At 36.4% G+C, this 15,395-nt stretch overlaps 2 protein-coding genes across 3 annotated transcripts in view; one reads left to right on the top strand and one right to left on the bottom strand.

The window, feature by feature from the left end:
- The window catches only part of EIPR1 (EARP complex and GARP complex interacting protein 1), a 242,999-nt gene that overhangs the window by 95,919 nt on the left and 131,685 nt on the right, over positions 1-15,395 (bottom strand). The gene's annotated exons all lie outside the window — the stretch shown is intronic.
- Positions 1-15,395, top strand: part of TRAPPC12 (trafficking protein particle complex subunit 12) — a 48,958-nt gene that overhangs the window by 21,082 nt on the left and 12,481 nt on the right. For both annotated transcript variants that reach the window (XM_079297498.1, XM_079297499.1), the window contains exons 6-8: positions 2,877-2,989; positions 9,441-9,513; positions 13,265-13,338. In XM_079297498.1, coding sequence (XP_079153624.1) covers positions 2,877-2,989; positions 9,441-9,513; positions 13,265-13,338 — 260 coding nt within the window. The remainder of the gene's footprint in view (positions 1-2,876; positions 2,990-9,440; positions 9,514-13,264; positions 13,339-15,395) is intronic.

Here is a 15,395-nt window from a genome sequence, read left to right as displayed (position 1 = left end):
AAGAAGTTTATTTGTAGACAGGAACATATCTGGGAAAGTGCACTTAACTAATAATCTCAAGAGTTTATAATTTATAAGCAGGTCTATATTTGGATTGAGTGGCTTGAATAAATGCTGCAGGTTTTTTATGAGCCATTTGCTCATCTGATTTTATCTGAAATTACACAATACTGTTCACATGGACTGGCAAAGGGCATTTCTTTCCTCTTATCCTTTCCCCAGTTATCACATTTGTATGAGACCACATGTAGATCTGTACATTCTCAAAAAAAAAAATCTGCTATTCAGAAGGATTACAAAGAAACTGAGGAAGAGCACAGAAAGTGTAGTGTTTCTGATATTTTTAAGAAAGTTAAGTAGCTTGCTTAATAAGCAATAAGTAACAGACATTGATTGGATGGATTTATTGGATGTTTACAGTAAAATTTCTTCTGTTTATGTCATGAGTTTTGAAAAGAGAAGAAACAGGTGCTAGAGTTTTAGATCCTCCTGTGAGAAATTGTAATACAAATTCTGGTTTGAAAATTTTTTACATTAATTAATCTTACACCCTGAGCCAGCTTCCTTCTGGTTTTGTTTGAGGGATCTGTCACCACACTTGATGTAGTTCTGAGGATCTCACTGGGGTGTTTTTTGGTCACAAGCTGTGAAGGAAATACTATGCAGTTGAGAAATAATACATCCATACAGTAAATTTTGAAGTAATATAATTCTGAATGCCTGTTACAACTGAGGATTTAGTTATTATAGAAATCAGATTCTTATGGAGTCTAAGTTGACCTGGAGTCGCATTCATTATTCTGACATCCTCAGACACCACTTCTGAAGATGTAAATTGGTTAGTGGGTATTATTGGTTAGTAGTAGAGTGGTTTCATTCAGCAATGCAAAAGATCAATACTTGACAAAATACAGAATTAAAAAAAATGTATCAGAAAACATTATGTAAGTTTTATAAAAAATTGATAATGTGGGATGTTTCATCTGAGCTCCATTAAATACCTGTCTGCTTGTATGTTGAATTCTGGTACTAATTAAAGTTTTCTGTATGAGTGTTTATTGAATTGACCTTTTGTTGTATTTTACAAAAGGATGTAAACATACAAACTTCGGAATTGACAATGCTGCAGCAGTCATTAACCAAAGTGTTGCTAAACATGTAGCTTCTTTCAGTTTTTTAAAACACTTCTCCCCCCCTTTACTACCTTTGCCTCAGAAATTCCATTGAGTGCAGCTGAAGGTGCATCATCAGTACATTAAGACTACCTTCTCCAAAAGAGCAGTACCAAACTAACTGTTTCTAGGCACTGCTTTTTTTGGCAGAATTACTGTTGGATTGTGAAGGTATTACAACTTGGTCATTGGAGGGGAGGTAGAGATAGAACCAGCCAGAGTTCAGATTTGCTTACATAGGTTTGCAGTGCAGTTTGCAGCATGTCTGCAAAGCAATTTTTCTCTGGTATTTTGGCACAGAATTTACTGTTAAATTATTTTCAATTTCCTTTTTGTTGTTCACTGCCTACACTGACTGTGCATCTTCTGTCATGCTAGGCACTATTCAGAATACGTACATAAAATATTTCACATCATTTGTGAGTGGTTGAATCAACTTTTACATGTCTCTTAATAGAACTTCAAAGGCAGTTTTATTTTCTTAATGTGTTTTCCACATATGATGATACATGAAACTCCTGTTTACATCCATTACAGGAACACAGCAGTCAGGGATGCCATCGGGAATAGTTAGCATCAGCAAAAGAGAATTTATGTAGATGTAAGTGGCTTACTGTGAAGGTCATAATTAGTGACTCTTGTGATTAAAATTTTGTCAACCTTTAAAAAAAAGTCTAGAGGCAGTGACTCATTTTGTATAGCATTTACCTCTATGACATACAAGCCTTTAAGAACAGGTGCAAAAATCTATTTAGAAAGCTCCTGAATTCTGTTTTTGAGAAAAGATGAGGCAAGAGGTAACTTGAGAGAGAAATCCCCTTAGAATATTTGTATAGCAAATGTACATATTAAAATATTAGAAATATGATGATACCTTGGAATGGCTACCTAAAGCAGAGGATAGACAAAATTAAGAGAGTAAAAGTGGGTATTATTTGAAGGCATCAGTGGCATGGTATTTTCCAAGTCCTATATTCCCATTATGCCAGCTCTGATTTGGTTTCAGTAGTGGAGTTTAGTTTGTTTGATATTGTTTTCTGTGTATCAGTATTATGCAGTTACCTGAAAGCAGGGTGTTGCACACATTAGGGTTCAAGTAAACTCCTGAAACTGCCTGTGAAGTCAGCCAGGATGCCCATAAACGAAGACAGTGAGGTCTTTGGCAATGCTATTACTACTACTACTGATTTAATGATGACAACAATAGTAACAACAACAACAACAGAAGTAGTAGTATTAAACTAGTATGAATTCTTTTTCTCCCCAAATGCTGCTTAAAATTCCCTATTCTTTGAGGTTTTGAATGAACCCGAAGTTATGAAAAAACACGCCAGGAGGTTTTGCATGTCCCGGTTGTATCTCTTTCACAAGCATACTTTTAATCCTTAATTTTAATTAGTTTAAGAAATCTTCAATGAAACATTGTATTTCCCAGTATAACTTGTTTTTGAAAATTTAAGTTAGGTGCATCTTCTTCTTTCCTTATTGCTTTGGTTTACTTGTGTTTGTCTATTTAAAATGTTTTAAACATGTCACATGATATAGTTGAGAAGAAGTTTCCTATTTTCTCATTTGTCATCAGGGAAAGAAAAATACATGAAGGCTAATGGACTTTGCACTAGTGAGACATTCGTTTTTAACATAGGTAAATCACAAACAGATCATTATAGCAAATATACATAACAAAATTATTTGTGTTTCTAGGTTCCATGGTTCCTTTCTCCATGCGGATTTTGCATGCTGAACTTCCTCAGTACCTAGGAAATCCTCAGGAATCACTTGACAGACTGCATAGTATGAAGATAATCTGTACCAAGGTAACAGCATCTCAAGGCACTAACTTTTCTTAATGTTTAAGAAATAATTTTTATTTTCCTTGTAAAGAACATTAATTTTCAATTATGACATTTTTTACTCCATCTTGATGCAAATAAGAAATCTGCTATTAAAAGTAATGAAGTGCCTCTTCCATTTTGAGAGAGATCCTTCTCTTCTCTGTGGTAGGTCTGGCTCAATTGAGTAGAACAGAGGACAGCTTTCATGGTTTTGCCAGACAAGATGTGGAGCACAGTAAGCAGATGTGTTTAAGGGTGAATAGGAGAGATTTCTTTCCTTCACTGAGCCATGTCCAGCTTGCTGAAAACAGTTGTTTATGACCTTGATCCTTCAGAAACAGTCCAAATAACTGGTTTTAGAAACAGCAGTCATTTAGGAATATAAATACAACCTGCTGAGTTTGGTTGGGGTTTTTGTTTTGTTTTGTCAAAGGCTATAATATAAAATTATGGCCTAAATTCTAACATGGGATTTGTAGGTGCTGAAATTGGAGTCATGGTGTTGTGAGCAATTACTTTATCCACTAAAACCAACAACCCTGAACCATAAGCATTTGTCCTTTTTTTTTTTTCCCCATGGAAATCTTTCCCTAGTAGTCCAAGGCACTAGTGACCATGAATTTTACAACTGTAAAACTGAACTGTAGAAGAAATGCAGAATTACTGCATTATTTATGGCACTTGAAAGTTCAAAACTATAATGAGATAAACACATGTGATTACTTTTCATTTTCAGTATTCCTTGCAAATTGTCTATATTTCCTCCTTAAAGTAAGTGGGATAAAGGAAGCCAAGGGATTTGATAATTGCCAATTGTGTAGTTGTAATGGCATTAGGTGTATAAAATCAACTTTCTTCTAGCACAGTAACATATAGGAAAACCAAATGTTTACAGTAAAAAGCCCAGCTCTTTTTATTATGAGGGGAAAAATGAATGGTTTAGGTCATAAGAGGTGAAAGTGGCATTTTTATGAAGTTGGAGAGAGTTGATTTTGAAACTGTTCTGATTTGGCCAAGTAGTGGTACTTCTTAGCACTTGACAACTGCTGTTACCTCTCATCTAATATCACTGGCCAGCTATTCTCTCCAGTCCTCTTCATAAACAGTCCTCAATTTGAAGTAATTCTGTTCTTCTAGGAAATGCCATGGATCTCTATTGCAGGATTTCATGGAGCTTCTACTAACATTTGCCTGTCTCAGTGTGCAGAAGATTGTGTCTTTCACATCTTGGGTTTATGCAGTCTGGTATTAAGTGCTGCACTGTCTACCCTCAGTAGGTTCCACTAGGTTCCAAAACGAAACTGGTTTCTAAGTTCCTTAATCTTATAACAAAGAGAGAAAACTGCATGTGAAGGAGGGAGTGACTGGTGAGCAGGGCATCTATCACCTCTCTGGCAGACTTGATTGAAATGGCCATATCTCAGTTACAGTGTGATCAGCCATGATTCTCTGCAGGTTAAAGATTGCTGGTCAATAGGGGAATGAAATAAAAGGAAATTAACTCTGTCCTCACACACACACTCCTTCACATGACCCTTCAAGACATCTACATCCTTGGGGTGGCTCTAGAGGCCTCTGATGTTTTTCTGTAAGTGCCTATCCTTAGAGCATATCCAGTGTACCAAGGAAGATTTTAAATTGCAATACAAGATTTTGTTTGAACGTGAACTAGGCTGATTATATAAATAAGGGAAACTGAATATGGTGGAGAAGATTAAATAGAAGTAAAGGAGAGTTACAAAGTTCTTAAAGAACAGGTCTCTTAACCTGTGTTCTCAGTCCATCAATTGCTGGTGACTGGGGTCACTGCAAATTCTGTGTTCCCTTGTACCCTTGGAGAAAGCTGCTTTAAGCTGCTCCATGTCTTCCACAAGCTCTTCTGAGGAGTCTCTTGTTCTCTGCACTTGGTGTTGGTTCAGAGATTGTCACCTCTTTGCCTCTGTCTTCCTGTGTCTGAATTTGCAAGGTTTCCCTTGTGTTGGTGTGTTCAGTTGCAGCAAGAAAGACAACAATATCCCTTTGGTTCTAACAGCTTTTTCTAGAGCCAGGATGTGGTAGCTAGGACAAGCTGTTGGCTGTGCTTATGGATGCTTCTTTTTAAAGTACAGCAGACAGATAACTACTAACAAATAAAACATCCTTCTTGGAAAAATTTCTGATCAGTTATTCTAGATACCTCATTGCAGATTACTTCCATTTGTTTGCATTCATTTAAGTAGCTTAGTTTTTGGAGCAATTCAAGGATAACTGTGCAAAGAAGAGTGTGAAAAAGGTGTAAATATAACTGTTTTTAAAAGACATTTGTAAATTGGTGGCAATTTAATCTTCTGAAGTCAGGGCTGGCTGTTAGAAAACATTTGATTCTTGTATAGGATGTTGTTTGTCTAACAGTCTCCATCTCAACTGGAATTTTCAATAATATGGTTCTAATACTTAAAAAACTCATGGCATAACCAAGAGAATAACATAAAGGATGTACACTCATTAGTCTTAATATTTGTATGTGACACTTGGGAACCATTTGGGTTATAACAGAATTAATTGGGGAGCTTTCAACCAAAAGCCTCTAGTGTTTTACCTCCTTATTCTAAAAAGTGGAAAAATAATCTTTGGTCATCCGTATTTACAGAAGGGCACACGAATCATCATTATGTAAATGAGATGATCTTGGAGTCATAAAAGCAGGAAGAAAGAAAAGGCCTATTAGCTCACCTAGTCTGTCTCTGCAATGCAAGGTTGTTTTGTAGTTTTTAATGAGCCAGCCTGTGGTGCTGAGGCCACATCCCCTGGGAGGTTATTCCAGGCTAATGGTGGTGCATTCTGATCATAAGAAAATTTGTCTTTCTATTTAATTTCTCTTCCTTAATGTAACAGTGAGGTTTTTTCCTATCCAATACTTGTTTTTAATCTGCTACATTCTTTATTGCTTTTTGCTGTATATATTCTACAGACACCTGTCAACTTTAGATTAACCATTCCACTTGAAGATGAAACTATTTATTTTGGTTATTTGGTCTTTATAGTCTTCTTCTACTTACACATCTCTAGTACCTGAAGTAGGATTGGAGGTTGGGTGCAAAAATCTTATTTTAATTTTTTCTGAATATATGTTTCTGTGTATATTTTTTTCCTGCAATAATGTTTTTACCTTTTCCGGTATTCCTGCAAGTGTGTAATCAAGATCTGGTTAGGTATTTTGCATCTTTTTCTATATGAACAACATTTGGGAAAGAAATTATCTGTAGTGCCAAATGGGTGTTATAGCCTGGGAGAGGAATCCAGTGAAATTGTTGCTGTCTGTGAGTTAGTGCTGAACTGTCTCAATGAGTTGTTGCATCTCTAAGTCTGCCTTGAAATAAATGGTCTTTGAACAGTCAGGCAATAAGAGCAACAAAACGTGTAACTTAAATCATAAAAGGATTTGTACTTTTTAAGTATTAATTTAAAAATATTTAAAAGCACGATCACTTCAGTGTTAATAATGCTTAGCTGAAGACCAAAATGTGAAAAGGACAACTGTCAGACTAAATCTAAACTCCTTGTTTGTACATACCTGTGCTTCCCTAGATGTTTGAGGTAGAGCTCCTGGAAATTTAGACATTTCCTAGTGTAATGTATTTCCCTTTTAAACCCTGATCTCTCAACTGCCAGAGCTGTACTGGGCTCTTCTACCAGGTGGGTGGAGCAGCAGAGAGTTAACAGATTCCTAAAAAGGCCTCTGCAAGTGTTACTTCTGCAAAACTTGTCAAAAATATTTTGTGCCATTTGCCATCAGTCACAACTTCTGTAGTAACACCACTCTCCTTCAGCTCCTGAAGTTGTGTTCCTCCCTGGCCCTTTCATACACACTCTTCCAAATCTGGCCTTCCATGTCTGTTTTATTTCCAAATTGGTGAACTTTTCAGTCTCTTAGATTTGATTACTATAAGCTTTTAGCTGCTAAGGTGACATAAGTTTTCTGGTTTTCATATGCTACTTCAGTCTGCAGGGTATTTGTCTTGACACTCTGTTTTCTAAGATCATAGAAACTATGATGACCCTGTAGCAGTTTGAGTAGCCAAAAAGCCACAGATCCAGAAGCACCAAAAAAGGCTGAATGGTGATATGCATATTTTAGTAGTTCTGACATACAGGCAATAGATAGGGAATGATACAGAAGACTCAATGAAATAGTACTAGCCAGTACTACTAATTAGTGTGCATAACAGTAAGTGTTCAAAATAAAATAGAGCACAGGTCATATGTAAAACTGATGAATTAAATGGTAGGAGTGTTCACTCATATTTTTCTTCATAGTAAGTACATGGGTGGTTAGAGCTGTGTCACGTGACATTGCTAGAATAAACAGTTTACCACCTAAATATTTCATATTGACTAAATGCAATAACTTACATGGAGAAACTGTCAGAATCATTAATGTTATTATTAAACAATTCTTGGAAAATGGAGAAATGCCCAAATACTGGAGAAATGCAGGTGATGTTTTTGTACTTAAGGGCAAAAGAGAGATAAACCTGGGGAATAAAATAATTAGCCTCAAATCATCACCGACCTCTGTTTTAATGATGTTGAGCTTGAGGTCATGGTTAGATATCCCCAAGTAATGTCACAGAATGGCTAATGTAATATTCTAATTGTATGCTAGTATCTAATTCTTCCGTTTTTGATTATGTTAGTGAGGATGTTTTCTGAGAAACTCATTGTCTGTTTAAACAAGACAGCATGTCACCTTGATGAGGACCCCTTGTGTTTATACCATTTGAAGAGTAGGAACTTGGGGCCTTACTGAATCTGAGAGGAAATCACTAGGTATTTTGTAGGGGAAGAGAAAGATCAGGGTTTTTAGACCACAGAAAGTAGATCATAAAGTGGTTTGGATTTGTGGGAGAGAAGAATGTGGGATTTTTTTTCTGACAAAGGTGCCTTGTTATACACTAGGTATTTAACACTGAAAGGTGGCACTTTGGTTTCTGAGTGATTTCTAGGTGGCTGTGCTGCTTTTGAAGGTGGGACTGAGAGTCAGTCTTGCAGGTGTGCCACTGCCAGCTTGTAAATTGCCAGCTGTCAGCTAAGCTGCAGTATCTACTGGTGTTTGCCCATAGCCTCTCAAAATCTGAGGTGAGGCAGCTCAGTCTAGCTCTCTGACCAAAGTGTACAGTAAACCATGTGACCTTGTATTTGTCATGGCCTAACAGTTCTTACCAGGAAAATTAGCCTGGCTCAGCTGGCAGGTGGTAAATGTTCTACATTCATTGTGTGTTTCTCCATGCTCTTAAGTTCTTTGTACCTGAATTTATGAACTTAACTTCAAAACTTCACTCTAGTCTGTGAAAAGTGCTTAGTATCTCATAGGGCAATTTCTTCCAGCTTAATATATCTAAAATTGATGGTATGAGATGATTTTCTGAAAGTACAGATTATCTTGATTGGCTGTAAAAAACACCAACACACTTTCCAAGGCCAGATTATTTCTACCTGTCTTCTTTTTCAAGGACTTCTTGCGTTGATTTGAAGTGAACTGCATTGGTTTAGGAAAACACAATTATTTCTTATACTGCCAGAAACTGAAAGCTCTTCATTTGGAAGTGCCCTCAGTCCCCAGAAGAGGCAGTGCCTTGTACTTCCTTCATTGGGTAACCACAGTGGCTGATTAAACAGCAACAGGCCCTGATAGATTTTGGAAGAAAATCTCAGGCATCATTCTACAACCAAAGTTATACATCTGTAACATGGAAAATTGGTCATCTGTGGGAACTGGAAAATTAATTTGGAAAATTGTAATGGAATTAGAAAGGAAAGTTGACTTGTGTTTCAAATGGAGCCTTGCATGCATATTTTAAAAGTGCTTCAGGCACAGTCTTCATTAAGTATACATTTCCACTCTTCTAATAAAACACCAAATGTTTCATTCACTCAACAATTTACATGATTTAAAATCTATGATAAATTTTAAAAAGCAATAAACCCCAAAGTTTGAGAAGGAAATTGCAGTAAGACTAAAAGGAATACTTCATTAGAGACAAAAACATGGAACTAAAGAAACTAAAGCCCATATTAGGGTGAAGAAGTCAGGAGGCTGTGGCCTTCTCTGAAAAAAATTGGGTTTGACTTTCATTGTGGTCATTAGTGTTTATTCTCTGGTGAAGTGTGTTCCCTGTTTTACTTAACAAAATGTGTATGACCCTAGAGTGTGCTGACATGTAATGTTCTGTAAGTATCATAAACTGGACTCTAACATCCTCCTACAGTACTATAACTTTCTTACTTTGTTCAGTTGATCCAGCTATGGTAATAACCAGTAATTTTGAACTGTACCTAGGTGATGCATTCCTGCATGAATTGGTTACACAGAGACTGTCCATTGTAGATAATCTGCTTTAAATATATAGTGCTGTTTAAACTCATGTTGGTTACTTTAAAAAAATTACTACAGATACTAGAACATTTGGAACAAGGCTTAGCTGAAGATGGAAGTATGACTAACATTACACAGGAGAACAGACAAGGTAGGTATTCTTTAAACATTTTTTTCACAGACAGTGTGTTTTTATTGCATGCCTAAGTGTGCCAGAAGTTTTCACAAGACTGCTCCAGTCTGGTTAAAACTGTAGTTTTGTAATCTTATAGTCTACTCAACCCCTGAAATGATACACCTTGTACTACTTTTTGCTGGAATTAATTTCATAGTTTTGCTCTTGATCAAAATCCAGCAATAAATCAATTCTTTTTCTTACTTAGGAGAAACAACATGTCTGTTGTCCTTTAGTGATGAATGTATAAGTGTATTGCTATTGCAGCTTAGATGGGTGTTTCATCTTAAGCCTTGGCTGATTTCTCTCAAACCTCATGTCTCTCATCCACTCAGTTTTTTCAGATTGAACTACCACCATACAATGGTTACTCTGGCTTAGGGTGCTGCTGCACAGATGACTGAGTCTCACTGTAGCTGCATAGTATTTAGACTCCTGAAATATCTTACTTATTAGAATAATATTTAGATTATATTGAGCTACATGAACATTGTCATGATTTTATATCCAGTTATGTTTTCTCCTGTTCCTTCTATCTTAGTGATGTTGTTTCAATAGGATAGGGCAAATTACTGCATAAAAAAAAGGTGATCAGGATAAGTTTTTATTCTTTTTAACAGAATTTATACTTGTGAGGTCATTTGAGTACACTTGAAAATTAGACAAGAGGAGACATTTTAGGCATTGCTATGGATTGTATGGACCCCTCATGACACCTTAGCAAGTTTAAAACACACACCAAGAAAACAAAAAACTTTCACATTTAGCTAGTCTGAGAAATGTTACCAAGTTCTTTCTAGGAGACCATTTACATAGAGCCTGTGGAAAATAAAAGTCTGGCTCTGAGATAGCAGAGGCTGGATAGAGTTAATAGCAGAAAAAAATTATAACTAATTCCATAAAACTGTATTTGTATGGAAGGGTGCAGACCTGTCTGAACTATGGTCTTCAATTTTACTGGATGTAAAAGTTGCTTTAATATGTCACTGTACTTGACTTGATACACCTTTTGAATGTGTCCTAAAAGCATGAACACATGAGCAGCATTTATGCACGTATAATCAAATGAATACATTTACTATTCTTCTCAAAAGATTTAGGAAAAGGGAAAATAATCTTACACTGAAGTTAGGCACAGCACTTAATGAGTTTCTGTTCTTTTACCTAATATTGTATCTAATATTCTTTTTGTCTCGGCTCTCCTACTTACTTTTCCTTGTTAGCACTTTCTGCCAGAATTTTCATCTTTATCACGACATCTTTTGTTTTTTACAACTTTAAAACCAAGGTGTTGATCCCCCTTTAAGGTACAAGGACTTTTTCCTAGCTATAATCCTGTGTCCTGCAGTCTGCTTCACTCATGAGTTACTGGCTCCTTGCTTTTCCTCTCTGCTTCTGCTTCAGAGCTCAGATGGGCTCAGGAGGAGGCATAGTTAGAAAAGCAGCAGCTAGTAGTTATCAAGGGACATGGCTGCAGAAAATTTGGAGAGATCTTTACATGTCTGCTATACAGCTGCCTCTAGGTTTAAGACGCCAGAAAGCCCACGGGACCTTTGCAGAGGCTGTTGACTGCTGTTGTCTGTACAGGTCAGCCAGGTCTGCTCCCTCTCTGCTTCATCTCTGCATTTGGAGCTCCAGGAGGCTTAATAATGGGCTTGCTTTTTTCATCTGAGACTTGCTGAAGCAAACCTTATTAACTTTTTGTGAAGACAGCCCTAATTCATTATGGGGATTATGCTTAGCATGTAATTTCCATGCTGCTGATGTAAAAAGGTGCAACACCAATCAATTTACCATGTGCATCTCCAGCCTGGAACAGAGCAGCTCGTTTGCCAGTTTTTCAGCAGGCAGAGAGATTTAGCATTGCACCACTTGCCTGGTAACGCGTTCTGTAAGATGCCAATTTTGTAACTTCACAGTGCCTATTGAAATGAATGGCAGTGTGGAGTACAGAGCCCTGATGGAAACAAGGAAAAGCAAATGTTTAGAGTGGAAGCATGGCTGCATGAACCTGCAGAGAGTGTTTTAGGCATCTCAGTAAAACACAGTGATCTGCTGTTGGGTTTTGGTTTTGTTTACTACTTTGCAGGTTTTTTTTAAACACCTTTCTGCCAGTGCTAAGGAAGCCTCATCCCACAGAGCTACAGAATTTCCAGACCAGGTTCCTGTTCAGTTTATAGCACAGGCTGAAGACATCTAATTTGCCTGCTTTGCAGTCTTTTATTGAGAACTGTAGCTGGTGGTATCTGATTGTTAACATGAAACCTGGATATCTCTGGCGTGGGAATCAACATCTAGTTAGTTGTCACCTAAGTCCTAAAAAACTGAATGTGTTACCAAACTATTAGGATGTGCAAAAAAAGGGAGATACTTACTTAAGTAGTTGTTTAATTATGTTCAGATTTTACAGATACCCACAAAGAAAGGAAAAAAGGAAATGTATCATGAAGGATTTGTTATTGGTTTACAGTATTGTCTCCATTAGTAGCACTAAGGATGTGTGGTCATGGGGAAATTTCTAAAACAAAAGCTAGGAGTAATGAATGATTGTAAGGTATAGTGAATGAAATACTCAGTTCAGTCTTGGGCCCTACATTATATATAACCCTGTTTTTGACAAAGATGATTTGAGAATATTCATGGCTTGGATTTTTTTTGTTTGTTTGTTTGGTTTTTTGTTGGGTTTTTTTTGGGGGGGGTTTTTTGTTGTTTTTTTGTTTGTTTGTTTTTTGTTTTATTGTTTATGAGGATGGAAGGAGTTTTCCTTTTTAGGAAAGGCAGTAGACATTTCACCAAGCTCTTCTTATTTGTAATGACTTCTTTGTGTGCTGAAAGAATTATCTGTGTAATCTGCCATGCTTTCATCAGTGACTACATTAATGATACAAATGAGTGGTCTCAGTTATCACAGTTTTATTGAAATAGCCTCTTCTCCCTTCCCCCCCACTCTCTTTCAAATCATTACAGTGACCTTGACAGCTGATTGACTGAGATACATATATTTTTCAAATGTACTAAATGAATAGTCCTAAAGTTTATTTTTGAGGATTAGAGAAATATTTCTAGCATCATCTATGGTACTATAACACGAGAGAAAATAAGGGTCTGTGTGAACTGTTCTCTTACAACATCAGGAGTCTGTCTGCAAAGCAAGAGGGAGAAATCTGCTGCAGCTTTTAATGCCTGCAAGCTCCAGGAGAATAGGGAAAGCAGACAAGCTTGACAGATTTTTTTCAGCATATCTCTCAGCCAGAGGCAAGCACAAACAGACCCAGACTCAGACATTTCTCACTCTGCCTGTTTTGGCTCTGAAATGACATTCTAGTTATGTTTGATTTTTTTAATTTATCACATTCAATGCTGTAGATTACATGTTTTTAAACTGTTGCTCATTATTACTTGAATCTTTTTATGCACCTATTGCTCTGATGTTGGAAAATGAGTGGCTTATTTCAGTGTTTAATATTTGGCCTGAGCTGAGTGACTGTCTATTGCTGTGTGTTGTTGCCTTGTGTATGGTACCCAGAGCTGCTTGAGCAATTCCCATGGAGAGATGCAGAATTCTCTGATGCTGCAGCAGGGCTGAGGATTAAAAATTCTAGGCTAAAACCCAGTGGTGTTAACGAGGGGGACCTTTCAAAATCGTAATTTATAGGCCCAATAATTGATGGCAAGAAAGAACCTCTAATTTATTTGTGGAAATTCACAAGCTGCTCTTATTTTGCAGCCTCTGTTCAGCTGTGGAGGTCACGTCTGGGCCGGGTGATGTACTCCATGGCAAACTGTCTGCTAATGATGAAGGTACGTGGGTGGCAGAGCTGCAGAGGTACCGTATATTCCAGAATAGAATGGCAGAGAAAATGCAAGTGAATTACTGGTGCAGAGATAAGGGAAGACTACCTGACAGTACATGAAGGTTTTGCTTAGTGAAGAATTAATTAGGCTTAATAATGTCTCATTTGATAGATAGCTATTTGCAGTAATATTCTTTGGGAACATATCTGTACTTATTTCTCCCCAAATCATCCTAGAGAACATGCAATAACAATACAGAATTTGCATTTTTAAATTGAATTTTTCAAACACTTAACTAAATGCTCTAATTAAAAGCAATTATGTGCTCTGCCTTTTTCAAACTCTGCACTAGGAGTGTTGCTCTGTTTGTGAGGTTTAATAACGCTGTAGCTTTTGTATCTGATAGAAAACCAACACATCTAAATACATCCTCGCTTGTCAACTGATCTCACTTGTAATATGTGTTCTTTCAAGTTTAAATCCTCACTATTGGGTAGGGGTGGAAGAGAAGGCAATAAAAGCAAAAGTGACTAGCTTTCACCACTGGAGTTTTCCCCCTTGATTCCTCCTTAAGTATTTTAACCAGTTGTACTCTGTTTGATGCAACACTCTTAGCTTCTCCTTGTATTCAAGAAGTAGAAATAAAATTACTTCTGCTGATCATGTTGTGGTCAGGAAAACAGGGGTGTCACCATTCTTGCAGCAAGCTGCTGTTATCCTGAGCTTAACTGTGCTTTACAAATCAATTAGCAGCAACAGCCTTGGAGCAGGGCTGTCAGCAGGAAAATCTTCACAGACCAAGATTTGCAGTCCTGGCTGCCTGCACTTCAATTGCCCAAGGTCATGCCAGACCTGATCCTCTGATGTTTACTGAGCTACTTCCCAAACAAGGCACCATTCTTAATATAACAATACCTCAAAAAAGAATGGTTACTTCTTTCTTTCTTTCTTTCTTTCTTTCTTTCTTTCTTTCTTTCTTTCTTTCTTTCTTTCTTTCTTTCTTTCTTTCTTTCTTTCTTTCTTTCTTTCTTTCTTTCTTTCTTTCTTTCTTCTTTCTTCTTTCTTTCTTTCTTTCTTTCTTCTTTCTTTCTTTCTTTCTTTCTTTCTTCTTTCTTTCTTTCTTTCTTTCTTTCTTTCTTTCTTTCTTTCTTTCTTTCTTTCTTTTCTTTCTTTCTTTCTTTCTTTCTTTCTTTCTTTTTTCTTTTTCTTTCTTTCTTTCTTTCTTTCTTTCTTTCTTTCTTTCTGTCTTTCTTTCTTTTCTCTTTCTTTCTTGTTTTCTCTTCTTTCTTTCTTTCTTTTCTTTCTTTCTTTCTTTCTTGCTTCTTCTTTCTTCTTTCTTTCTTTCTTTCTTTCTTCTGCTTTCTTTCTTTCTTTCTTTTCTTCTTTCTTTCTTCTTTCTTTCTTTCTTTTTTTTTTTTTAATATAAGAGCCATCTATACAGCTTTACATGAAATAGAATATTCTCATTATGACAATTAGGGCAAACACATTTGTTTCATGATTATTGTAATAAGAACCATTTCTGCCTTGCATATAAATATTGCTCATTAAAACAATTTGTCTTTTAAAGTAGGTACATGACATAGGTCATTTTTAAATCATTCTCTTTTTTCAGTAATCAAGTGAAGAAGGAAAAGCATGAGCTGCTATCCCAAACAAAGTAGAATATATAAATAAAAAATATTGGTGGATAATATATTCAAGAACTTCATCTTTGCTTTTTTGCTGTGAATTCCTTTTTGAACTCAGGTTTTTCAAATTTACACACAAATCTACATGCACACTTGGTTCTCACCTTCCTCTGGTTTGGTATTGTTAGTGCTGTTTTCTTTGAGTAGCAGAAATGTATTTGTAAATACCAATTATCATCTTTTTGGAAATTATTTTTCAGAAATACTGCATCTCAGATACTTATTAAGATCAGTTGTATTTATGGCCTACCTCACAGAAATTAAGGGTTCACAATAACTTCTAAATTACCCACAATTGCATGTTAATGCATAATTACTTCCATCTGAAATTTGCATTTCAGTGTATTGTCTATAGAGTACTTGTGAGTCTTT

Source organism: Erithacus rubecula, assembly GCF_903797595.1.
Source record: "Erithacus rubecula genome assembly, chromosome: 2".
Lineage (NCBI taxonomy): Eukaryota > Metazoa > Chordata > Aves > Passeriformes > Muscicapidae > Erithacus > Erithacus rubecula.
The sequence above is the reverse complement of the archived record's forward strand: the minus strand, read 5'-3'. Positions and strand labels throughout refer to the sequence as shown.